This window comes from Octopus sinensis, linkage group LG20 (genome assembly GCF_006345805.1).
Source record: "Octopus sinensis linkage group LG20, ASM634580v1, whole genome shotgun sequence".
Classification (NCBI taxonomy): domain Eukaryota; kingdom Metazoa; phylum Mollusca; class Cephalopoda; order Octopoda; family Octopodidae; genus Octopus; species Octopus sinensis.
In genome coordinates, this window is record NC_043016.1 from 31,256,587 (window position 1) to 31,284,244 (window position 27,658).

Consider the following 27,658-nt stretch of genomic DNA (forward strand, 5'->3'; position numbering starts at 1 on the left):
GGATTGTATATATTTAACACTGTAGAAAATGCAGAAGTAATGATACTCAAAAACCACAGGAGAAAAAAAAAGTATAAATTACATACAGTCACATGCTAATATTCAAACATTTCACTGTATAATAACTTCAGGCAATGACATATTACCTCAGTTGTTTGATAAGTTTTAAGGTAATTCTTATGTTAGTTTTTATTTTTTTTAAAGCAATACGGAGGTGCTGAAGGAGTTAATCAAGAACTCTGAAATCCAACAGCACTTATCAATGCATTGAAAGAAGAAATAATAATAATAATATTAATAATATATATATATCCCAAGACATCTTCACAACCACCACCTCTCTATATCTTTCTCTCTCTCTTTCCCAACTGGGGTAACTATGTAATCTCTACAGCAAGACATCTCTATCCTTCTATCATACTTTTAAACCTCTTTAACCTCCTTTAATACTACCCCTCTCCCAGTTGAGAGGGCCTTTGTCTTGCAAGTTATTTGCTTTCTAGCTCCTGCACCTTTCAATACACAACAGCATGGAAAACAGGTGTTAACACTTTAGCATTCAAACTGGCCATATTCAGCCTCTCACACCTACCCTACAATATCATTCTATAAGTAAACAACCACATCAGTGAAATCTCAAAGCTACAAGATAATGTATGATTAATTCAAAATAATGCGAATGAGCATCATGTCTGACAGAATAATCTAAAATCTAAAAGGATTAAGTGAGGATTATGTGTGTGTATACATACACACAGTGTGTGATGGGTAAACTGTTGCCATTTTATATTTTTCCTTTTGCGCATGAGCATTGTTTGTTTTTGATTTTGTCAACTACACAGTACAGTAGGGTCAGCTGGGCACCGTCTGTGAAAAAAACAGAACCATGACACAATTTAATCTGCAACAAATTTAGAAATGACAGGCTGCTTGTGCCAGAAGCTCCAATATGGACAGATGGTGAACACACAGAACAACCGTTGGCTTGCCATGTCTCCAAAACATGTACTAAGAGTGATAAATATCAAACATCCAGTCGACATCATAGTGTTTGGAGTGATCACTAGTGATGGCGACATTATACCTCCAATCATCTTCCCACACGGTTTCAGACTCAAAATGGAGGCCTTCATCAAGTGCCTGATGGAGGTAATGCTATTCTGAGTCAAGTGGGTGGCTGCTGAAAGACCCTATGTCTGGTAACAGGACTCTGCATCATGCCACACAAGCAGGAGAAACCAGTCAGATAATCACTGCAACCACATCACCCCTAACATCTGACCACCTAACTCCCCAAACTGCAACCCCCTTGATCATTATGTGAGCAAGAGACCAACAAAACTCCTTGTAACACCAAAGATGAACTGATGGCAGCATTCACTAACTTAAACAAGGAGACTGTCCAGAAGAGTTGCAGGAGATTCTAAAGTCGCCTGGAGGCCATGGTCAAAGTCAATGGCGATTTTATTGAATAAATTTACTATTCAGTATTTCAAGATATTTTTATGTAATTTTGGTAAATATATTTGTTAAAATGAGATGTCAGTGTTATTTTCCTTTTTGCTTAATTTAGATGACAATATATTCACCACACCAGCATCATCATCACCATCATTGTTTAAAGTCCGCTTTCCATGCTGGCATGGGTTTGGATGGTTTGATTGAGGACTGGCAAGGTTTCTACAGCTAGATGCTTTTCCTAACGCCAACTACTCAGATCATAGTGGTGTTTTTAACATGCCACTGGCACAGACAGACAGACAGACAGATGAACAAACGTAAGATTTCAGACATATTGGGACGGTAATTTAAAATTAAATATACCTTTTGGACAGATATGATCAACAATATGAAAGAACTATAGTGACTAGAAATAATCACAGAAAGATCCATTAGAAGAGGAATATAAAGTGAAAGAATAAATCAGCTGAGAAGACTACTAATTAGAAATCTTAATTAGTTTGGAAGATGTACATTAGATTTTAAAATTCCAAATGACAGGAGATATTTAGTAAAATACCAAAGAAAATCTTTAATCTTTTAGTCAAGCGAGAAAAGTAGTAGACTGTTTACAGAGCCTCCAAATCTAGTAGAATCTCCTTAAACACGAGATCCAGCTTAAATGCTTGTAATAAAATGGACTATACAAGGATTTGATTCTTTAATGAAAAATAATCTAAAGGTGACACTGATGATTCTGCTAAGCAACTACCCTAGACTGGGTCTTTATTGATTCCAGAAAGACAAAGTGCAAACTTGATCCCAGTACAAACTGAGTATTTCAGTAGTTAAGTAATTAGTTGTCTTCTCAGCTGATGTTAAAACATCGAAGGGCACCATCAGACACCTGCAAGGCATTTTGTTTGCCGTTTTAATGACTGCCAATTTGTTACTCCCAATATTTAAAATAAATCGGGCATTTGTCATAAATAAAAATAGTTTTTGTTTAACATCCACTACTCCATGCCTGCATGGATCAGATGAAATTCATTGAGGCAAATATTCTATTTCTGTACATTATTTACATTGGACGGACATGTGTCCTCATCTTGTTTGTTGTTACCACAACATTTTGGCTGATTTACTCTCCAGCGTTCATCAGGTGTCCTGGTAGAATTTTGAACCCAACTTTGGGTTCTCATTCCTAAGGTATTTTTTTTGCTGATGTAATTATTATTACCTTAGAAATGAGAACCCAGGGTTGGGATCAAAATTCCAGCAGAACACCTGATGAAGGCTGGAGAGTAAATCATCTGAAATGTTGTGGCAACAACAAACAAGATGAGGACACATATTTGTCCAATGTAAATAACGTACAGAATTCCTCATCTCAAAAATATAGAACAGTATTCTATTTCTGTTGCTAACCTTCACCTGCTTCTGAGTGAGGCAATATTTCCTCTTGTCTGTCAAATAATAACAACACAATGGCAGGGCAGGATTTCACAACACTACTTGTATGACAGTGACAGTTGTTTATATCCAGCATTCAATCTCAACACAAGGAGACAAACACGCACATCTATTTATCTGTACAGATGAGAGAGATGGCAAGCTACTTTCAGATTTCCAAGTTCACTAATAAGGTTTAATTAAAAACAATGCAAATGAAAAGCATAACCATTGACCTAATAATTTGAATGCTAAAAAGGTCAAGCATTCTTTCTCTGCATTATCAAAAATTTTGAAAACTTTTCTAAAAATCTATTATTTTGTATAAAGTGAATCTTATTGAAATTTTATTTTAAAAAAAGGTCGCTTCAAATGTAGAAAATAAAACATAACTAACCTTTCATCGCCTTTAAGACCACTTTCAATTGCCTCTAAAAGATGAGACCTTAACAAATCATGGGTAATACAAGGACTCCCTCGACATAGTGTTGACAATAAACTAATGACAGTGGAAACACTTGCACTGGATTTAGAATCAACAGGTACAAGAGCAGTTGCTCCAGCAGATGTGCTAGGGCCAACAGCTGATGTTCCATGAACAGCTTCACCAGCAGCCTGCAGACGATTTAAAAGCTCATCAACTAATCCATGTTGAGCTAGAGGAGCAGGATCAACCCCTCTTCGTGTGAATCTATCTGCAAGGGATGCAAAACATCGAAGGGCACCATCAGACACCTGGAAAAAAGAAAAAACTGCATTCAGTAAAATTATCTAAATCAAAGCCTTTGATTACAAGGTTATCAAATCAGGCCATGACTAAACAATGAAACTTATGCAAGAATGGTGGAGTTAGCTTTAGAAAAGACATTTAATTATATTAATTGATCAGATATTTTGCATGTTAATATACAAAATTAAGACGCATCCAATCTTTTAAGACATCAAATGAAGATGAAATATAATATCTGAAACATTATTATGCTAATAATTGTATATTATTTCACCAACAGATGAGTAAAATGGTTACTGGTCAACAGAAGCACCACATTTAAGTACTGACTGGAGAAGAATTATACAAAATAGCTCACAAAGTTACACAAATGTTTTATCTCTAAAACTTTTGTTGGCTGGATTAATTTTTAGGAAGTATGAACAAGTTGAGAGAAAAGCAAGCTTATGAAAATCTGTTTTTAATCTGGGAATTTAAAAAAAAATTTACAGTTGAATATAGGCAAATTATCTTAGTAAATATTACAACAAATTCATCTACTGATATTACAGACAAGAACCATTACTAACACTTTCACAAACTTCCAGCTACTAACTGGCAAGGAATCACTTGCCAACAAAGTACAATCTCTGACTTTAGTATTGCATTCACTACCTTTTCTACAGCGTTTATAATAGCCTCTGCTCCACAGAGCTAGCTAGTCCTGTGCCACCTATATACAGGTCCAGGCCGACTCACCTCTTTTTCACCATCCATATCATACTCCTCTATTAGCTTCCTTAAATTAACCACATTCACTCAGTTCTTTCCAGAAGTAATCTGTCTGGTTTTCCTGCCTTGTTTTTTTTTCTTTCTAGCAGCTGTCAACTAACAATTGTGCAAGAAGAATATTAACTACATCTATTTTACAAGTCATGATGGCTCTGCAAAAGCCACAGGTATTTTTATAATTACATGTATGAGGGGGCACTGAAAAGTTTCTAGCTTTAAGGGTATCACAAAAGGCTTGGATGGAGGCCCAAACTTCAGAATTCGTTTACAGGGCTTAAAAAAACTGAAGGACTGCTGCAAGTGTTTGAATCTGAGAGGGGAATATATGTTAAATAAAATCATAATTAACTGCTCTTCTGTATTTTCTTTTATCTAGAGCCAGGAACTTTTCAACATCCCCTCATATAGTTAAAAATACTGGTGATCTAAAATGACCAGATGTGTAGTATCTTCCTGGTTTAAATTTTTTCTTTTATTAATACACAATAACAAAATCCCTTTGATAATAAAACACATACTCCAATTTAGCACTTAACAAAATATAAACTTTACTACCATTTCCCTGTAAAGGAGAAAATGTGTTTAGTTTGTTAACCAACCTTTCCCCATAGTAATATAGAAAAGATGCATTTCATTGTAAATATTAAGCTTAAACCAAATGCATACAAATATTCCTATGCTATGGTACTCAAAAAGATTATCAGACAAACATTAAAGTAAAACAGAAACAACATATACTTACAAATGGGTCTTCATGTTTAAGTAATGTGGACAAAGACTCTACACATCCTTCTAGTGCTGTATCTTGAGTGGGTTCCATCTTCCCACACAACCTAGATACAACAGACATTGCTGAATGTAGAGTGTCTTTGTGTACCTGAGATCCATGTTCACGAATGAAAGTAAGAACACAATTTAAGCCACCAGAATCGAACACTGAGCCAGATTCCCTAGTACAAATTAATTCCAACACCTAAAGAAGGAATACAAAGTATATAAGTAATTAGAAAATAGAAAGAGTGACAGTTTATTAAAATAACACACAACACATATATATATATATATATACAGACATATATATATGAAACACCAATTTTTCATGTTACAACATCATCGTTCAAAGTTCATTTTCCATGCTGGCATACATTGGACAGTTTGGCAGGGTACATTAAGCTGGAGGGCTATGGTGAGCTCCAGCATCTACTTCAGAATTATTTCTATGGCTTGATACCTTTCCCAACACCAATATTGTACAGCATGAGCTGAATAAAATCTGTTTACAGGAGAGTAAACATTTCTTTCGATCAAATACTTGTCTTATGGAATGATTACATGGAAAAATAAATACAAAGTAATTTCCGAAAGATAAAAAAGACAGTCCTTAACTCAGACTATAGTTTTCATTTTAGTAGCCACTCTACAATATCAAAAGACCACGATGGAGAGTTTAAAATTATACAAAAGTTTATTACTTTTTTGACGCAAATGTGGGTAGTGAGTCTTCACAAAAGTACAACTCTATGAAACTAGACTGTATCTGAAATATGACTGCAGCCTACCCAGACACACAAAGAAAACATTTCTTCATACGGGTTATAACCATATTAATTTAATATCTCTTATCTTTTATTCGTTTCAGTCATTAAATTGTGGCTATGAATGGGCACCACCTTCAATTTAAGCTAGACAAATTGACCACAGAACTTTTTTTTAAAGCCTGCAACTTATTCTACTGGTCTCCTTTACTGAACTGCTAAGTTATCTATATATATACATACACATATATATATATATATATGACAGTCTTCTTTCAGTTTCTGCCTATCAAATCAACTTACAGACTTTAGAAGACACTTGCCCAAGATGTCATACAATAGGACTGAACCTGGAACCATGTGGTTGGGAAGCAAATTTCTTACCACACAGCCACACCTGAAAAAATACGTGTACCTAGTGGGTTCCCAAATTAAGTTTTACTTAGTCGTAAGTGTACACCATTAAGATCAAAATCAGTCAGCAGTAAACTGTGTAATCTCCTTTACTGTAACAACAGTCAAGTTTATAAAAAAAACTTTTTTTAAAACAATCAAAAAACTGATTAAAATGTTCTGTTGCTTATTTTCTTCATTCAATTAAAAATTTTGCTATGTATTTTTCCAATATTTCTTGTACTACTGAAGGCCAATGATTTTCAAAGTGATATTACTGACAATGCCTTGTGTTCACATAAAAGAAACTATATAAACTAGATTTTAGTAAATAAAAAAGATCACCATTCAAAGTTGAAAAATACTGACATTGAAGCAAGCAGAGCATACAGATTGAATATTTAGAAACAAAAAATAAGTATTTCTAGTGATATTCACTTGAAAATGTACGAGTTACAGTGGTATAAGCCCAGCAGCAATCAAGTAATCTGACATAATTTTGCTAATGAACCAGACCCACTTATTGGAAAAGCATTTATCAATATCTGATAAAAAATTCAGATATACTTTAATATTTTTGAAGTTAAACAGATACAAACTATTTCAATTACTTATTAAAAGGTTCTCAAAATAACACTACATATTTGTCAATGCTGTGTCTCCTCTTGTATTGCTTAGTCCATTTTGTCAAAATGGATTAAAGAAAATATGAACGAAGGAAAACAAGATGAGATACAGGCGATAAAAGAGAATTTTTCATTTACTTCTTTTTATAAGTTACATCAATGGTTATGCAATTTTCATATACTGCCTGGATTATTGGAATAAACAGGTATAGTTGTGTGGTTAGAAAGTTCACTTCTCCCAACCACATTGTTTTAGGTTTAACGCCACTGAGAAGCACCTTGGGCAAGTGTTTTCTCCTATATCACTAGGCCAACCAAAGCTTTCTGAGTTGATTTTGTAGATCTAAACTGATTACTGGCCATCTCACTTTGGCCTGTCATTAGGTACTAATCATGGAGGTTCAGTGACCAGTATTCATGTTGTACAAGCATTTATCACTATAATCCAATTAGAAAGAAATGCCTCTTTATGGTGACTTCAATGTAATTTCATCGGTTGACAGTCCTATGGTGATGGAAGAGTGGCAACATGTGCAGTCCTAACTGGTTGGAAGAGCATAAGTTAGGACTTTCACTTGTCACCTAAGCATCAGACCCTACAGAGCTGTAGCAAGACCAAATAGTCATCTTAGAGGCCATAGACAAAGTCAAAAATACCACTGACAACATGGAGAGGAGAATCATCTGTGAAGATGGAGCAGTCACCATGTATGTATGATTTGTCTTTACATTGCATTAGTCAAGTTGTAAGCAAGCATCACCATCATAGAGCCATTTGTTTCCAATCTTCTATGAATACATGCCCTACCAAGGGGAAATATTACCTTACTTGGAAACTGGTGAGAACTGATGATGAAAAGGGCGTCCAAGCCATAGAAAACCTGTTACAATTCCATTTGACCCAAGCCAGCATTCGTTTCTAATCTAGGCACAAGGTCCGAAATTTTGGGGGAGAGGGGTCCAGTTGATTAGATTGACCCCAGTACTTAATTTATTGACCCTAAAAGGATGAAAAGCAAGGTGGGCCTCAGCAGAATTTGAACTCAAAATGTAAAGACAGACAAAATGCCACCAAGTATTTCGTCCGGCATGCTAACGTTTCTGCCAGCTTGTGGCCTTAACCCAAGCCAGCATTAAAACAATAATGATGTAAGCATTCATACACATAGATCTAATGTAATTTTAGCATATCTCCATATTTCTCCTACATTATCTAATATTTTGAGTAACATAAACAGGCAGAACACAAGACAATACAAAAAAAATAACAGAAAAATGGTCTTTTAAAACATACTTTTCTAAGCAGTTAAGAAAACATAGATTTGTAAGTTTTAAATTCTCTCTTGAAAGGACTAATAGGAAAGTTATAGTGTAACATGAACATAATATAGGCACCCACAACTAATCACATGTCTATTCTAGTTAAATTTCTTTTTCATACAGTTGCTTTCAATGACTTACAGACATCTTAAGTTAGCATTTCACTTCCAATCATTTTACATATTTAGCCCAACAATAAAATCACCTGTCTATTGAATGACTTTTTACTGAATTTTTAATAAAATTAGTCTAAAATAAAATATAAACAGCATTTCCCATAAGAAAACTTAAGCTGACTTATTTTATAAAATTTTAAAAAATACACGCATTCTACAACACTTATTATCTAAATAATTCCGTATTTAAAATTAATAGATAAAAACTGTTCTGCAAAATAGATTTTGGAAATTACTCTAAATCATGATAAAAAGTTGTTTTGATAGAAAGTGATTTCAATGAGAAGACCTTCAATAAAATTTAATACACAAAATTCTTGAAATACTGTGTAGAGATATATACATCTCTTCTACAGTCAGCTCTTTGCTCAGAGCAAAAAGAGACATTCATTTTCAAAAAAATTGCATATTCAGAAAATTCCTCCTTTTTGTTAACTGCAACAAAGCATCACAACTTTGCAACCAATTCCTGCAAATCATTTAAGAGTCAAAATACTATTATTAACAACTCTAGTATATAGCTTTTAAGCTACTGACCCTGAATGGGAGGATCGGCAAGCAGATCTCTGACTTGTTTTGTTGCAATTGCTTCTTCCAGAGTCATATCCCAATGATCATATTCGTTGCAAAACATCATGCCAAAAATTTGCTGAAAATAATTGCTGGATTTCGCAATTAATTCTGATTATTCCCAAAATTTATTTCCAGTTGCAAAATGGTATGATATGCTGGGCTACGGCCTCTAGGAGTAAAGTTGAAAAAGTGTGACACACTGACTTTCACATTTATTATATTATAATGTAAAATACCCAGTATGTCTACCAGCAAGTTCAAATTCATCTTTTGTGAACTTAGTTTTCATTGACTATGGAATATTTAGTTCTGACTTTTTGTGCAGTGTCTTGCTAATGCACTTTTGTGGCACCAGCTGTGAATGTAAACCATCATTACGATACTAATCTACAAGCGGTTTGTCTCAGCTCTGCTGTGTGATAATTTTATCTGCTAGTTGTAACCAATCACTCATATAGTCAGTAAATCATCTTATCAACAAGATCTTTTACATGTTTTGGTCATTGGACTGTGCCCATGCTGGGATGTTGTCTTGAAGAATTTTAGTTGAGTGAATCAACCCCAATACTTTTTTTTAAATGACCCCAGTACATGTTTTTTAAGCCTAGTATTTATTTTATCAATCTCTTTTGCCAAATTACTAAATTACAGGGATATAAACAAATCAATTTGTCAAGTAGTGGTGGGGACAAACACAAAGGTGCACACACACACACATCATTGTTTAACATCCTCCTCCCATGGTGGCATAGGTTGAGCAGTTTGACAGGAGCTGGCCAGGTAGAAGACTGCAGAGTGGGCCGAGTGCTTTTTACACAGTACAAGAACAGGTGAGGTTAGTTTTGACATGGCTTTTATAGCTGGGTGCTCTTCCAAATACCAACCACTTCACAGTTAGAGTGTGACACACACTCAATGGGCCTTTTGAAATTTCCATCTACCAAATCCACTCACAACACTTTCATCTTAGGACTACACCTGAAGAGACTTGTTCAAGATGCCACGCAGTGGAACTGAACCCAAAATTACATAGTTGGGAAGCAAACCTATAATCACAAAGTCATACCTGTATTTGAAACTGGAGCAAATAATCTTAGAGTAATCTTAAATAACATTTTATAATTCACTCTGAATGCTTTTAAAATGCAGTGTGTATATACCAATTTTGTCTCCTGCCAAAATTTCATCTTAAGATATATGAACAAAGAATGTTCTCTGTAGAAGAGGACGTTTGTTTTAACAACAGTTAACAATATCATAAGCTACTTTATTAGAATTCAAGAAGACAAAAAAATAATATTCACAAGCTTCAAGCATTCACAGGGATAACAAAGTTGAATGATGACTTAAAATTTTTGAACATCAGTTTTTGGATGGGAAAGTGAACAAAGACTTTCAAAGGCATACAGTTCAGGAGAGAAAAATCTACACTAAGTATCATAATGGAGTAAGAAACAGTAAGAAAAACCCTATTGTAAAAGAGTGTTGAAAATATTGAAAGCAGTCACACCACATTGGTAGTAACCATTGTATATTCTCAACTGTTCAGAACCATTATAATCACAAGATGGTTTAATGCACTCTCCAATAAATACCAAATTTTTTTTCTGAATTCCATATGTCTTAACACTTGTGGACATGCATACAGAATCAAAAAACAAAGCACCCATCACTTTCAGAAACATTTTTTCATACTCAGAATTGCTGAAGCAAAGAATAAACTACCCATATCAGTTGTTAGCTGTCAGTACACTACAGCCTTCAAAACTTCTACACATCCTAAAATTCACCAACAGTACACCTGATTCTTCCTGCCATTTTCTTTTTTTTAAACTGTTCATTTCCATTTCTTGTGCAGTATTCTACTTACTGTTCTTCATGCACTTTTGGGTACTTTTTCTGATGAGTTGTAGTGCACCTGAGCAATGTACATAAGTTCAATATTATTATTGTGTGGTAAGAAGCTTGCTTCCGAAACACATGGTCCTGGGCTCAGTCCCACTGCATGGCACCTTGGGCAAGTGAAAGAAACTCGTCATGTATGTATGTAAGTATGTGTGTGTGTATATATATATATATATATATATATATATATGTGTGTATTCATGTTTGTCCCCACCCACCATTACTTGACAACCGATGGTGTGTTTACGTACCCTTAGCAGTTCATCAAAATAGACTGATAATATAAGTACTAGGCTTACAAAGAATAAGTACCAGGGTTGATTTGTTCAACTAAAGGTGGTGCTCCAGCATGGCCACAGTCAAATGACTGAAACAATATATATATATATCCTAACATATACAATATGTAAGAAGTAAAAATGGAAGTTCAAAAAGATTACATGATTTTCATATTTCCCCAAGCCTGATGTAGAGATTCCCACCAAGTTTCTTAGTTCTCATGTTTAAACACTCTTCATAAGTTTTCCTTTGTGCCATATGTACATTTACAATAAACAGATATTTTTTTACCTGCCTTGCAGTGTGTGTGTGTGTGTGTCTGTGTGCATATATAACCCCATGTCAGTGAAATTGAGTTCTAGAAGTGCTGTGTGTCCCACCCACACTTAAGAAAATTTCTCACACACTACCACAACAAACCAAACTATGTCTCTACATCTCTTCTCTTCCTCACATTTCCGCTTCATGCACTATGCTCACCTCCCACTCCCTAATCCTGTCCTTTGGGCCCTGTGCCACTGTATCATTGCTCTCCACTAGTCTCTGACCTGTGTTATGTTCCACCCATATGCCCGGTCTCAATGCTATCTGCTAGCCCCCACCCCGACCGGTGTTCCACCCACACATAAAACTTTTCACTCACCCTACCCCAACAAACCAATTTACATCTCTTCCTCATATTTCCACCTTCATACACTATGCCTAGCTCTCACTCCCCAATCTTGTCCTCCCGGCCCTGTTCCTTTGTATCATTGCCATCAGTAACCCCACTGACTATATATACTCAGGGTTTTTGTTATTCCCTCCCTCCACACTCTTCAATCACACTTCCTTTGCAATATCCGGCCACTTATATTATGGTGTTTGAACCTCAAGGGTATGCCCTGGTACTTGCCACCATCTAAATCTCTCTCTTCCTTTACTCAGCCATCTCATTTATATTTTGATCCTCGTCCCTTGTATGCCCAGCATTTTGCCACATCTCTATCCTGCTGTCTCCCACTCTTTCTCTCTCTCCATCCCCTGCACTTCCCTCAGGTTGGGTAGTGTACCTTATCTGTCTTCATTCCTGATCTCTCTCCAGCTGGGTAACCTTGCACTTCCTCTACACCAAGACACCTGTCTCTGCCTCACTATAACCTTTCATCATCTGACACAAGATCACCTCCTCCAATGTCCCCGCCTCTTGAATTTTTTATTTTTGTCTTGCAAGTGCCACTTAAAAGCACCCAGTCCACACTAAAGTGGTTGGTGTTCGAAAGAGCATCAGGCTGTAAAAACCTTGCCAAAACTGACCTCGCCTGTGCTTGTGCCATGTAAAAGGCATTAAAACCACTCTGCTGAGGAAGGGCATCCCGTTGTAAAAATCCTGCCAAAACAATCACTGAAGTCTGGTGCAGGCCCCAGTCTGACTGATTCTTGTGAAACTGTCCTACTCATGCTAGCATGGAAGGCAGATGTTAAATGATGATGATCACACACATATACATACATACAACAGTAAAAATAATTTGCTTTTAAATATATGTTCAATTCTAAAATTTTCAGAAAGAATACAAGTTTAAAACGTTATGCATCTTTGTATGCAGATTAGAATACACGCTCAGACAGGCACACAACTCATTTTAAACCTCCCAGTTGGCAGTTTGAAATGAATTGTGTAAGAAGAATGCTTCATAAAAGGCGAATGAAATTTGAGATAAGTCAACTTCCACCACTAATTTTTATCTGAGCTATTATATATATATTCATTACAAAATGTATCTTTAGTGCTAATTATGCCAGTTAGATAAACTATCTATATATCCAGAAGTCATGTAACAAATCAGTTTACTTCATGAACATATGGTGCATCTTTAGTCTAGGTTAGCTGTCAATCATTAACACTGTATTGAATAAAACTCCATATATCTTTTTGTTTTACTTGTTTGAGTCACTAGACTGTGGCCATACTGGGGCAGCACCTTCAAGAATTTCAGTTGAACAAATCAACCCCAGTACTTAGTTATCTTATTGGTTGGTCTCTTTACTGAGCTGCAAAATTACAAGGACATAAACACACCATTACCTGTTAAGTAGTGGTGGGAATCAAATAGACACAAAGACAAACACAAACACATATTTCTGTCCCCATCTACCAAATCCATACACAAGGATTTGTGAACCCAAGGCTAAAGTAGAAAAGACTTGCCCATGTACTATGCAGAAGGATTGAGCCCAGAACCATTTGGTTGAAAGCAAACTTATACAGCCTCACCTGCACCTATATAATGAAAATATTTACTAGATGATACTTAAATTTTCGTGCTCTTTTCCTAGCTGCTACCTTGATTCAACCCCAGATCATTGCAAATTCACAACTTCCAAATAACTTACATTTTTTTGCTTTAAAATACTATGTCCTTCATTAACCCTTTAGCATTTACATTATTCTGCCAAATGTAATCCTTATTTATTCAAATTGTTTTGAATTAATCATGCATTATCTCATAGTTCTGGAATTTCAATAATGTGATTGATTCTTTTTAGAATTACATAGTAAAACAGGTGTGAGAGGCCAGATCAGGTCAGTTTCACCATAAAACAGAGTATTTGGGCTGGATATGGCTGCTTTAAATGCTTAAGGAACATTGTATATTTGATTCCTCTCACAAAATTTATTAAACGAAATGAAGAACCAGGTTCAAATGCCAATTGACAGCCTAAGATTGATCTGAATACTTCCAGCCATAAATTTGTTTCAGACATTAAAAAAATATAAATTTTTCCATATTGCAAGTTATCATCCTGAATTTCAAATCTGCAGCTTGCTGCTTTTAAATTTCTAAAAAGAAATTGAAAATCAAATTGCCATTTAAAAAAATTTTTCCTTATGATCTTAAAATTGATGCAAATTATTATTCTGGTGAAAAGAGAAAAGAAAAAAAAACCTGCTTTGGAAGCCCATTGGCAATGTTCTTCCTTAACCTTTTAGCATTTAAATCGGCCTTATCCAGCCAAAATATTCTCTCTATTTTATGTTCAAACACACCAAATCCGGCCTCTCACACCTACCCTACAATGACATTCTAAAAATAAACAATCACATCACTGAAATCTCAAAGCTATGAGATAATGCATGGCTGATTCAAAATAATGTGAATAAATAAGCATTACATTTGGCAGAAGTCTGAATGCTAAAGGTTAAATTAGAAAGTTAATTCCAAAACCTGTTGCTTATTTAACCCTAAAGCAAAGCTTTCCACTTTCTTGCCACAAGGAAGAAACACAATTCAAGAATTTTTTTTTTTTTTTGGCTATTAAAATTTAGAGGATTTAATGGCATTTTAAACAATAACACCCTTATTCTTTGGCTCCAACTATAATGTAAAAAAAGCACTAGTAGTCTTCTTTTTCAAATCATCAAAAGGTGTTTCAATCAAATATATTTTGAAGCAGAGATTTTATTTCTTTGTATCATTCTATACATTATTTCACTTTGTATGAAAGTTACAATTTTTTAATAAGAGGAAGAAGGGAATACAATGTATGCTGCCCCACAAGCTTTGATACAACTTCCTTTGAGTAATACAAAATAAATTTAAGCTTCAATTTTTGAGGAAAGAAAGAATATTAGAAAAACAGTCAAATAGCTTTAGTATGGGAAAATTATAAATCCAATCAGCTCCTAAAAGTTGATGAAAGGAAGATTGGACTTCGAATTGACATTGTGGAGAGAATCGGTACCAAGTAAGAAAGAGCTCTATTTTATACCTAGGTTTTTTTTTACAAAAACATTTCTTTGTAAAAAAAAACCTGACTCCTGAACTTGGAATTAAATTATGTTTATATAAATGCCAAAGCTATTTTCAAAAGGAGACGGCGGTGACATCAAATGTAGAAAAGGTGACAAGAGTTGTCCAAATCACTCAAAAGCATAAACTTCAAATCATTATAAATAACATTGTTTATAAAAACTACGCCCATAATATCAATAAAATAGTAAAAAGGGAGGAATTTAACATACAATTTAAAAAGTTGTTTCGCCTCTCTACACAATTTTTTCAAAACGTTTACAGGTAATATAAATTCAATGACTCAAACTCAGCCCTCACACCCATTTTTTGAACTAGATCGATGCATCCAGTAATTGACTTTTGAATTAGCCGTATAGCATTATTTTAACGAGGTAGAGGACCTCACTCAATTTGCTTGCTATGGTATGACGACGGTAATACCAATAACAGTCTTGAAATCAATTGTCTTGATATCTCAACCACCGGATACTGATATCATAATTATGATTTACTTCCTGTTGTAAGAAACAGTGATAAATAAGACAAAGCTTTAGTAGATTCATCATTCACGGTTTTTTTTAAACTTTTTTTTTTTATAGCAGAACTAAAGCTTACTTACTTTTATACATTGTTCCGCTAAATCCCTACTTGTACGTGAAGACATTTCAGCCACAACCAATCTGTTACAGAGGGCCTTAATGGCACCCTCGACAGCAACAATGCGACGAGTGCATTCTGCTGACACATCCAAGTAGTATGTAATGGCACGTGCGGTGACTTCAAGAACATTATCAGGAGCACGTTCATCAAGAAAAATTTTACAAAGTGCTGGCAGGAAGGTTCTTGGTGGACAACTGAAAACAAAACAAAAAAAAAAAAAAAAAAAAAGCAAAAAATCAGAAACACATCAATGTAAACTGCCTTCAAAATACGTCAAAATGTCAGAAAATACAGGTGATTTGTTGAGAAGTATCGCTTATAGATAATGAGTGACAACGATGGTTGGGAAAAATAAGGATTTCAGAGTCTGCAGAGATTGGATGTAGTTTAATCAAGTAATTCCAATAAAAGTAGCTATTATTAACCTCCAGCAAGAAAGTCCATTAAAAAAAAAACGAAGATGGGTTAGGTGAATACACTTCCTTACGAAATAAACAGCTATTTATTTTGAAGTAATCTGCTTGGGAGATAATGAAAGTACGGACGTTGAACAAAGAGATTCTAGATATATGTATTTAAAAAAAAAAGGAAAAAAAAAGATAAAAGCACGATAGATTATAAGCAGTTACCTGCTCAATGCATCAGTTGTAATTTTGTTATTTTACGTAGGAATACTAAAATACTTTGTTAAACATTGAAATCAAAATGGAGATAAAAGTATACACATAATACACAGATATATTGCAAATGTACTTGATTACTCATCAGTTGATATTTTATTAAATTCTAAAGATTGCGGACATCTCGAAAAGCAACAGACGTCTAAATAGTACTGAAAGAACAAACAAATGCAGAATACTTTGTTACTCATAAAATATTAATAACTTAATTCTTTATGACTAAGCATAATGCATGTTTCTTTCTCTAATAGCTGGAGGTTAATTTGATTTAGTTTATTATTCGAGTTTCTGAACACAGAGAGAAAAACTAAATACAGTAATTAACTGGATAAATTTGAAACTTATAAAAGAGTTCATTAGGGGGTTAAGTAATATATAATAGAACCCATTACCTAAAAGTTAACAAAAAGGAAATAAATTATGTACTGACAACAGTAAGGAATTCTAACAAGAAATGTCAGCAGATTTATACGGAAACTATTCATCAATATAAATCAAACTCAAAATAATGATAATTAAAAATGGTTATAGGAAGTGAAGAACAGGATCTGATGTAATTAATATAAAAACAGTGAGGGGGCGAAATAAAACTAAAATGGGTGGAAAATTGAAACAGAAATAGCACCTGAAGCAGTTTAAAAAATATATATTTACTGTATAGAAAATATATGCCATATTGAGAGAAAAAAAAATCACATTTTAAATAGACGTTTTAAAATATTCGTTAAAACCATCGAACACTCTGAGAGAGAAAATAAGCCTGAAAATTAGTAATTTTTTTAAAGAGTATATATGAAAAGCAGAATAATTTTTTTTTTTTTTGGTCATGATAATGAAACAAATTCGGAGAGAGAAGAAAAAAAAAAGATTTAAAAAATATATACTTACCTTTCGAAACATCTATCCACGTTATCGGACATAAGTAGTAACATGCATAGTTGTTCGAGGGCTATAAGTTGCATGTCCCTTTCGTCGCCCTGCTGTCCCATTTGAAGCCATTCCAGAAGTGTTTCTGGATCGACGTCCGCCATCTTGCTGACTCTCACGCAGCAACACTACGAGAGAGAAATAGCAGCCTGTAAAACATGTATATGTGTGTGTGCGTATATATATATATGTATAAATATATATATATACCTTAGTTACTAATCACGGTTACTACCACTAACACTACCTCTCCTCCTACCACTACCAACATGTAATACCACACGAGCCTCTATGTGGACGCTCAGCCTGCTAAAACTAGCAGTCAAATATCCCTCGATTCACAGCTTACTTATCGTCTTAGAAAAGGACACGTTGGATAATGTAGTCGTCAGCTCTCTCTCTCTGCAGAGAGGAAATAACAGTCACAGTCGAGTAGGGAATGCCTCTGATTATAGGTGACCTGGGGTTAAACAACAACTAATAATACCATAACAGCAGCAGCAGCAGTAGTAGTAGTAGTAGTAACAGTTATAGGTAGTGACGACGGTGATGAGAGATTAGACGGGAGGGTAGAGGGAGTAACAATAAATGAAGTGGTTGCACAAGCAGTAAAAAAAAAAAGAGAGAGAGAAAAAGAAAAGAGTGACGGCTAGAGGAGAAAGGAGTGAGGTGGTGTAACGATGATGATGGTTGTCGCGGTAACAGTAGAGTAACTGTTGTAGGAGTCATAGTGGTCACAATAGTGGTGATTAGAGAGGTAACAGTGATAGTAACCGATGATAATGTATAGTTGTAGTGACAGTACATATGATAATGGTTGTTATGGTGGTGACGAGATGTGAAGTGGAGGAAGTTATCGAAAACTACGAAAGAACATAGAATACTGAGAATCAGTCTGAATATAAATATATATATATACATACATGTATATATGTACATACATTATGTATATAAATACATATGTACATACATTATATATACATACATATAGCGATATACATATACACATACATACACATATGCATACATGTATATACATATATGCATACACATACGTATATATATATACATATGCACACACGTACATATATACATACATAAACATGTATGTGTATATATATATATATTATATATATATATTTGAACTTTCACTGTTAAGGATTTTTCGGTTTTTCTCCTAAATGTATATATATTTTTTTTTGTACTCTCTTCTGTATAAATATATGGTAAATGACTTGATGTCTTGCAACTGCCTCTTCATATCCTGTTGTATTATACGTGTGTATATATATATATATATATTATATATATATATATATATATATATGTATGTGTATGCGCGCGTGTGAATATATATATTATATACTTTTCAATGACTATATATACATACACAGACACACACACAAACACATACATATATGCACACTTTTATCATACTTGTCTTTCCTGTATAAAACTAATACATCGGCTGACTAAAATTATGTACAGTGTGTACAAATACACAGAAATACCGAGTGACAGACAGTAGGACGAATGAGAACAGAATTTTTTTTTTTCAAATAGTAAATTGGATTTTTCAGGAAGAATGAAAATATCAGTTATATAAATGGCCTCAAGAGTATATCGATATGGTTTGTGTCAGTATTATTTGGAATAAATAATATAATTTGCTTATATATTTAATTTATATATGATTTGTGCCCACCCGCATATAGATACATATATGTATTTGCATATATATATATATATATATAATATATATATATATATATATTATATATATATATATATATATACACATATATATATATAGGTTGGACACACATACACTCACATATTGCTATCAAAAGATATCGCATATGTGATTTCAATTATGTCATTTTGCAAAGCGAGACTGATGAAACAACTCATACACTCACTCACTCACTCACGCACACGCAAACATGTGTGTGTGTGGTAATAGGTTAAAAACAGAAATTTCGTAACGAAAACGAAATTGCAGGTGGAAACGAATTTTTTTTTTTTTTGCCTCCTATTAACATTGATTATTATTATTATAGTCAAATTGGTTATGGTGATAATACTGCCGATGCCACAGCTGCTGATGATGACGGCGATGGTGTTTACAGTCGAGTAAAACAAACTCATCAATGCGAATATATTGTAAATAGGTTTTGTCTACCTCTAAAATTATAAAAATAATTAAGGAAAAACTCAAATTTTGACTTTTAAAAGAACAGAACGTGGACACTAGAAGGTAAAACACAAACTAAAATAAAATATAAAACATCATGTTGTCCAATATACATTGATATTTTATACGTTCTTAATATGCATTATTTTAGTATTAAAAATCAAAGTAGAAAGAATTATTTAGAAAAAAAATTATTATTATTATAAAAGATTCTCCGGTTTCCGGTATTAATTAGCTAGATCTGTCCGTGAGACAGCTTTTTCTTCTAACAGGTTCCATTGAATAATATGCAGATTATAATGTAATAAAAGTTTGAAAACAGTAGGGGAGAAGAAAAGAACAACCACCTTAGTTTAATGGAAACAAAGAATTAAAAAAAAAATGAAATGTGACCTACACAATATTTGCACAAGGTTATTAAATAGCAAATAGTGGAGCAGAAGTTTAAAACGGTACCCTTTTCTCTCTTTTCTCCTTTTCCTTTCTTTCTTTTTGTTTTAATTTTATAATTTTTGCTTTTTTTTTAAAAAATTATTTTCTTTTAACTTTTAATTGATCTTCCAATATGATAAACTCCAGGATTTAAAACGGAGAAATAATCCCACAAAACTAGCCTGTTCTTGATCACACATTGATATATTTCAACTTTCTCAAAGAGTCAAAGACATACTGTAGAAACATCAATTATCATGGCATTATTAACTGCCTGTACACTGTACAAAGCTACTGAGTGAATAATATTTATTATGTATTCATGTATGTGTATCTACGGAGAAATGTGTGCATATTCTATTTAATGTTCGTGCACGTGTGTATGAGTAAATATATGTGTCTATCTCAGGCTATATACACAAACATTTATGTTTGCGTGTTTGTATAGCTATGTCATCAGGTGTTTTTGTGTACACACCTTTGATGCCTCATTCTCGCTACACTGGCACCAATGCGCAATGAGTCAAGGTCGTTTTAAATGGGAGGAGTAACGAAGGGTATTTTTCCCCCAATATTATTTTGCTTTTATTTTTCATTTCGTTGGCAAGCAAGATATAGATTCTTCATTTCTTTCGCAAAACGTTCTTCGAAAAATCTAATAATAAACACTTTTATTTATTTATTTATTTTTTTTGTACGAATCATGCAATAATGTAGAATTTTTCACACAGTATTTCCATATCATAAGAACAAATAAAGAAAAAGGAAATGAAATCAGAAATGCCATTCACATTTGTCGTAATCTCTCTCTCTCTCTCTCTCTCCCTCTCTCTCTCTCTCAGACACGCGTATGTGTTTGTGTGTGAATATATCATCCTTTTACATCCACTTTTTTTAATGTTTTCACGGACTGGTCCATGTTACTTGATTTCATTTTTCGTAGGATTCCTACAGCTGGATACCCTTATTATCACCAACCATTTTACAAAGTGTACGAGATGCATTTGGCATTCTCTAAACATTTTACTAAGTGTAGTTGGTGCATTTTAATCATTGGATCAGCACTAGTGAAGCTGTCTTGTGAGAACAAGACGAGAACGATGCTCTCTATCTGACTTTGTTCGTTCATTCACCTGTATCAAAGGGTTGTCTTGACCTCATCAGAAAGATGAGATAATGAAAAGAAAACCAAAGTGAAAGAAGGATAGAAGACAGTAAAGGAAAAAGAGAGAAAGTGTGATAGAGCTACATGGAGATTCTTAATGGGGAGGACGAATAGAATCACGAGTAGTATGAGAGAGAGAGAGAGCTAGAAAAGAGACAGAATGGAAGTGAACAAGTGATGAGGGAAAATAGTGTAATGGCTAACGATAAAGATGTCAACTTTTGTTACACGGGCTGTGTAATGGGGGAAAAGAATGATAGTAGGGAGGGGGGAACACTGTCAAGAGAGGGGTGAGTTATAAATGAGAGTAATGAAGAGAAGAGGAGAGTGGTACATGGAAACTAAACATGAACACAACGGCTGCAAGGGACCTAAACATAGGTGTCATATACTTCAATTTCCGTCACTGCCATCATCTATGACAACCTTCATTTGTTACGCTGATATAGTTAGGGCAGGTTTTCCTGTTTATTCAAAGGTTGTGGTTTTTGCCATTTTCTTTATGAGACTTAGCAATGTGAGATCACCAGACCCACATCTCAATTCTTTGTATTACACTTCCTTGCAAACTGGAACATCATAATGCCTCTGATTCTCACATTATGGAGAATATGCAAATCTTTTACTTTTTGCTTCTACCCTTGATATGAATAACTAATGTTTAGCTTCTCTTCAAACAATTTGAAATTGTTCTTTGCTCCAGTTTTTCTTCCAAGCTTTCTAGGCTTGACTCTTAGCTCTCATAGGTTTATCTTCAGTATCATATCAGCATCATATCAACTTGCATCTAGCTGGAACCTTACAGCAGCCTTGTATCTAGTCTGTAACCTTGAGCAGATAGTCTTGAAGAAACTTTCAATTTAAAATACACTCACATATGTTCAACCCCTCATCAGGAGTCAATTGTCATCTATGTTATAAGTCCTTATCACCTCTGGGCAAGATTGTTTGTGGAAGACCAGTAATCACCCCTACACACCAGTATCCCCCTCTCCATGCCACCAATGTTGTCTTAGGGAAAAGTAAAGACTGATACAGCATAACACTAGTGACATCGCAACTCATTTCTACAGATATGTGAACTGGAGCTATGTAAAATAATTGCTCAAAAACACAAACACAGCCCAGTCTAGGAATCATATTCACAACCTCAAAATTATAAGCTCAATGCTCTAATCATTGGGCTATGCATCTTCACAATTCCATAATAGATTCAGCTATAAGATTTGGATCATCAGTATATGGGACTTCCCACAGAAAGTGCCTTGAACTCTAATATGTATGTGTCTGCGTGAATGTAATATATATGTATATGTATGTGTGTATGTATATATATATATAAACAACTGCAGCATGGAAGGTGTTTATAAGCCATTTAAAAACACAAAAACCATTAGAGTCACTTCAACATTAAAATTTAATTTGTCAAAATATTTCATCACTTTGAAACCGCGACCTGTTCACTGACAAAATTCTGTGCTGCATAAAAGCATTATATTTATATCTGTATACGCCGGTCTTTTTATACCTATCTGTCTGTGTTGAGTATTCCCTAACGTCTCACCTTCCTGACATCCATCCCTCCATCACTCTTTTAACTATATATATATATATGCACACACACAAATGCATGTATATATACCTATATAGAGACACATGTATCTATATATATACATATATAAAATTGATGTAAGGCGGCAAGCTGGCAGAAACATTAGCGCGCCGGGCGAAATGCTTAGTGGTATTTCGTCTGTTGTTACGTTCTGAGTTCAAATTCCGCCGAGGTTGACTTTGCCTTTCATCCTTTTGGGGTCGATAAATAAAGTACCAGTTTCGCACTGGGGTCGATGTAATCGACTTAATCCCTTTGTCTGTCCTTGTTTGTCCTCTCCATGTTTAGCCCCTTGTGGGTAGTAAAGAAATATATATAAAATTGATGCATAGCTGTGGTTAACTTGCATCCTAACCATCTGGTTTGGGTTCAATCACACTGTGCAGCACCTTGGAGGAAGTGGCATTCACTATGGCCTCTGGCCAACCAAAGCCTTGAGTAGATTTGATAGACAGAAACTGAAAGAAGCCCATCATGCATGTAAATGAGCATCATTTGAGTGATGTCTGCTGTTTCCAATCTTCTGTGAAAAACATGTTTGGCTATAGGAACATGTAATCTTGCTTGGAAGTAGGTGAGGTTGATGACAGGAAGGTCCTCTACTCATAGAAAATATGCCACAATCAATTCCATCTGAGCAGAAATTTGGATGCTAAAATGATGACTATTCTGTTGGATGTCCGATGTTAGTGTGCACATATAACAAAGTGCAAATGTGTTGAGGGGAAAAACTATGCAGAAGAGGAATCACATGTAGTGTGCAAAAGAAAATACTGCAAAGGTTTGGTCATGTGGTGTGTATGGATGAGGACAGCTGTATTAAAAAGTGCCAATTGTTTCAAACTTGTGAAAGATGAAGACCCAAAGAGATGAGAGATGAAGGTTGATTTCAAGATGTTAAAAACCTCATGGAGATGATATAGGACTAAGATGGTTAGCAATTCCTTAAGAAAGCGAGATCCTAAAAACATTATATTTACATTTGTATACATGGGTCTTTTTATACCTATCTGTGTTGAGCATTCCTTAACATCTCACCTTTCTGACATTCATCCCTCCATCATTCTCCTAACTACTGTACTAATCAGCTGCTGCAATCATTTGAGAGTAGAATGGCACATATTTCATTCTCTGCTTTTGTATGACCTGTTACCTTCCTCTTTCACTGGAACCTCTTCTTGTGAAACTCCTTTCATTCTTGTTATCTTCCATGTCTGTACTTCTTTCCACAGATCACCCATACCTTTTCTGCGCCTTCAATTGTCACTTCCTCCTCTTTGAGCAACCACTTATTAGGTCCCCCACTACCTCCTCGTTAACATCTCCCCTATCTGTTATCATTCACAACATTCTCTCATATCTGCCACTGACTCCACCCCCATCAACCTGTATCACTCCATTCACTATAGCCATCCTTATGTACCTCTGACTTCCATCTCTGCCACTGTTCATCTCCTTCCTGCCTCCTTCAATTTTCACACCCAATGTGTTATCTCCTTACTTTCTCATCTATCCACAAATTTATGATACGGGCTGCTCTCTATATCTACTCTGCTACTGTTGCTTGTCATCTCTTTCTTGAACAACTTCTATCTCTCTCGCCTTTCCACTACATGCTAATATTTTCCTTCAACTACACTTCCACCCATGTTCATCACTCATTACAAACACCTCTAGCCCCAATTCTAACCACTTGCCACTTTTCTCTCACATTACCTTCTCCTTCCCTCCTGATCCAATGTTTATATTCTCTCTTGCATTTATCCTCTTTATCTTTATCTTTGTTCCAGCTAGTCTCACTAATGCCTACCCTGCTTTACCATGGGTAGGCATGAGTAGACATATATGCCTACCCAGCTTTTTAGCAGGGTAGGCGTGTATGTCATCCATAGCAAGATACCTGTAATTATCCACCTATCATGTTTTAGCTTCAGCACCTGTCATAGAACTACCTTTCCCTCTCTCAGAAACACTCTCCCTCAGTTGAGAGGGAGTGAGGGTGCTTTTCCATTTCTTTTCATTTACTTGCAAGTTACTTGGCAACCTCACTAGTACTGGTGTCATGGAAAAAGTATTCACTATACACACTATAAAGTGGTTGGCATCAGGAAGTGCATCCGATCATAAAAGCTATGCCAGTGCTGACACTGAGGCTGAATGCAACACTGTAGCTTGTCAGATCCAGTCAAATCATCCAACCCATGCTAGCATGGAAGGTAGTTGCTAAATGATAATGATTATGATGATGATGATATGGTGTTGACAATACATACACACTCTCACACCCCCATACCCCGCCCACACATTTATAGCCCATTCTTTGGAAGAATACAAAAAGATTTTTCCTAAAGCCATCAAGTTCATGTCTGTTCATGTTAAAGGTGACTACAAGGCCATCATTTCAGATGGCCTTAGAATCACCTCTCATGTGATGATGGCCTTAGAGTCACCTCTAACATGAATGGGCATGAACTTGATGGCTTTATGAAAAATCTTATTGTATTCTTCCACAGAATGAGCTTAAAAATCACAGTTGACACAAATCTTGGTAGTGTTAACTTTTTATATATTACCCTAGATTTAAGATCAACCAGCTAAATATATTTATATGAAGATTAGAAAGAAATGAAAGGAACTTATTCCGTTGAATGTGAAATATTAATGTGATCTGAACAAAGGAATACAAATAAGTCGCGAGGAAAGAATGCAACGTAGGAGAAACTGGATGTAGAGTGCATCTGCCCAGCTACAGATGTGTGGCATAAGGAGGAATAAACTTGCATACAGAAATGACACTAGCTGAATGTGAATGGGACCTGTGGTAGAGTTAGACCAATTAAGATGTGTGTGTGTGCGTGTGTACGCACATGCAATTGTTTACATTTGCACTGTTCCAACAAACAAACAAAAACTGTCAACAAATAGCCTGCTGACTTTGCACCTTTGAAAATGAGAGGAATAAGATATAGCTCATCTGAAAAACCAGGTATGGGTTGGCAATGGGAAGGGCATCCAGCTGTAAAACAATGCTTCAATAATATAATTGTCTAACAAGTGCTAGCATAGAAAAATAGATGTAAAAACAAATGAATGAATATATTTAGATATACACAATACACACATACATACATATATGCATAAATATACATATATATATATATATATAATTTAGATAATTTCAAAAATGTCTGAGACATATTTGACTGTAAAGAGATATGTTTACTGCAGTTTGGCAAGTAGAAACATTTTCACTTTAAGCAAAAGTTGTTAGAAACACAAAGTTCAGTTCAGAGCGTCCCTTATGGGCTGAAGGATGCATTTCAGGATTTTCTGCACTCTTCAGCACCAGACATCAAGTGTGGCAACTCTAAACTGACTAGATGTTTTAGCTTCCTTATAAGAAATCAGGAAATATTATGATTGTGTTTATGTGTGTGTGTACTCCAAGAGGGCACATTGCCTAGTGGTTAGGGCATTGTGCTCATGATTGTGAGATCATGGTTTCAATTCCTTGATTGGTGCAGTGTGTTCTTGACTAAAACACCTGATGTGTGGTACACCATGCACTTTTTCAGGCAGTGTCAATTTGATGGAGGAGTGAGCTAATGTACAGCAGAAACATTTGATCACTATAAACAAAACATTTCTGCAGGTTGTTCAGCAAGAAATTGAAAAAAAACCCACATCTCTCTCATATATCTATATTTCAGTGTCCAAAACATAGGAGACATAATCCAGCTAAACAATAGTTGGCAATATGAAAACTCACTGGTCAAGTTAATGAAAATAAAGGTGCTTCACTTTTGAATATGGTTTCCAAGATTCTTTATGTGAATTTGTGAGTTGAAACAAATTATGGCAATGTGATGTAAGCAACAGAAGAACTTTTTGGCAAACAAAAACAAAATAATTGGATATTTAATAAATGAGTGGAAGTGAACCAGTGAGTGTGTTCATTTACATTGGCATAATTTGTCTCTCCCTAGAAAAACAAAAGATCCTTTGTCCATCTTCAATTTTATCTTTTACACACACACACCATCATTATCATCACCATGACCACAACCACCACCATCACATTGTGATACACCTAAACATGTCCTCAGTGCTGTTTCTTGAAGTCATTGGGTACTTTGCATCATTAAACAATCGGACAAACTAACCCAGGCATTCCAGCTACAATTGACGAGTCCCCCAGTTTGTATCTGGTTAGTAAGGGCGGCAAGCAGGCAGAATCATTAGCACACTGGGCAAAACGCTTAGCGGTTTTTTGCCTGCCATTACATTCTGAGTTCAGATTCCGCTGAGGTCGACTTTGCCTTTCATTTTTTCGGGGTTGATTAAATAAGTACCAGTTACGCAGAGGGGGTCAATGTAATCAACTTAATCTCTTTATCTGTCTTTGTTTGTCCCCTCTAGGTTTAGCCCCATGTATGCCATAAAGAAAGAAAGAAATGTATCTGGTTAGTACTACTGTAAGTATTACTACTCCTTCCAGGTCTCACATTCCCTGATCCACAGCTAACTTGAAGGCCCTCTGCTTACCCCAACATGTTGAGATGGGATGGAGAAGACCTAAATGCCCACTAATTTCTATCTCAATGAAATCATATCTTGTCCCCACAACGCCATTGTTTAGTCATAACTCTACCAACACAGCATATTTCAAAATCTTTCTCGATATGAGATTCTGAAGAAATTGAGAGTTCTAACAGAACCACCTACCAGGATGGTTCCAAGATGAAAAATCGACAACATGTTCAGCCTTAACAATATAGATCCTGCTTCAGATGTTGCAGTAGTTACCATCATTTGTGGGTAGATTGGACTTGGCTCTACACTGAGCACTTTTCTCCCTCGGGTTGTTGATTCTGGCTGCCTCAACATTGAAGATGGCTTGGAAGCAAGAATCTTTTCACTAAACTCTATTCAGTGATACCAATTCCCATGTCTTCAGATTTATCTTGCAGAATTTCCAGCAAGTCTTCTAAGAGTACTCTTATAATGGAGCA

General features: G+C 35.1%; 1 protein-coding gene across 6 annotated transcripts in view; it reads right to left on the reverse strand.

The window, feature by feature from the left end:
• The window catches only part of LOC115222556 (E3 ubiquitin-protein ligase HECTD1), an 83,915-nt gene that overhangs the window by 47,679 nt on the left and 8,578 nt on the right, over positions 1-27,658 (reverse strand). For 4 of the 6 annotated variants that reach the window (XM_029792827.2, XM_029792825.2, XM_036511541.1 and 1 more), the window contains exons 2-5: positions 17,205-17,371; positions 15,596-15,830; positions 5,136-5,366; positions 3,290-3,627 (exon numbers count right to left, since the gene is read on the reverse strand). In XM_029792827.2, coding sequence (XP_029648687.1) covers positions 3,290-3,627; positions 5,136-5,366; positions 15,596-15,830; positions 17,205-17,347 — 947 coding nt within the window. In that variant the 5' untranslated portion in view covers positions 17,348-17,371. Of the gene's footprint in view, positions 1-3,289; positions 3,628-5,135; positions 5,367-15,595; positions 15,831-17,204; positions 17,393-19,834; positions 20,315-27,658 lie in introns of those variants that run through there. The other 2 variants (XM_029792823.2, XM_029792824.2) reach the window with 2 other exon arrangements.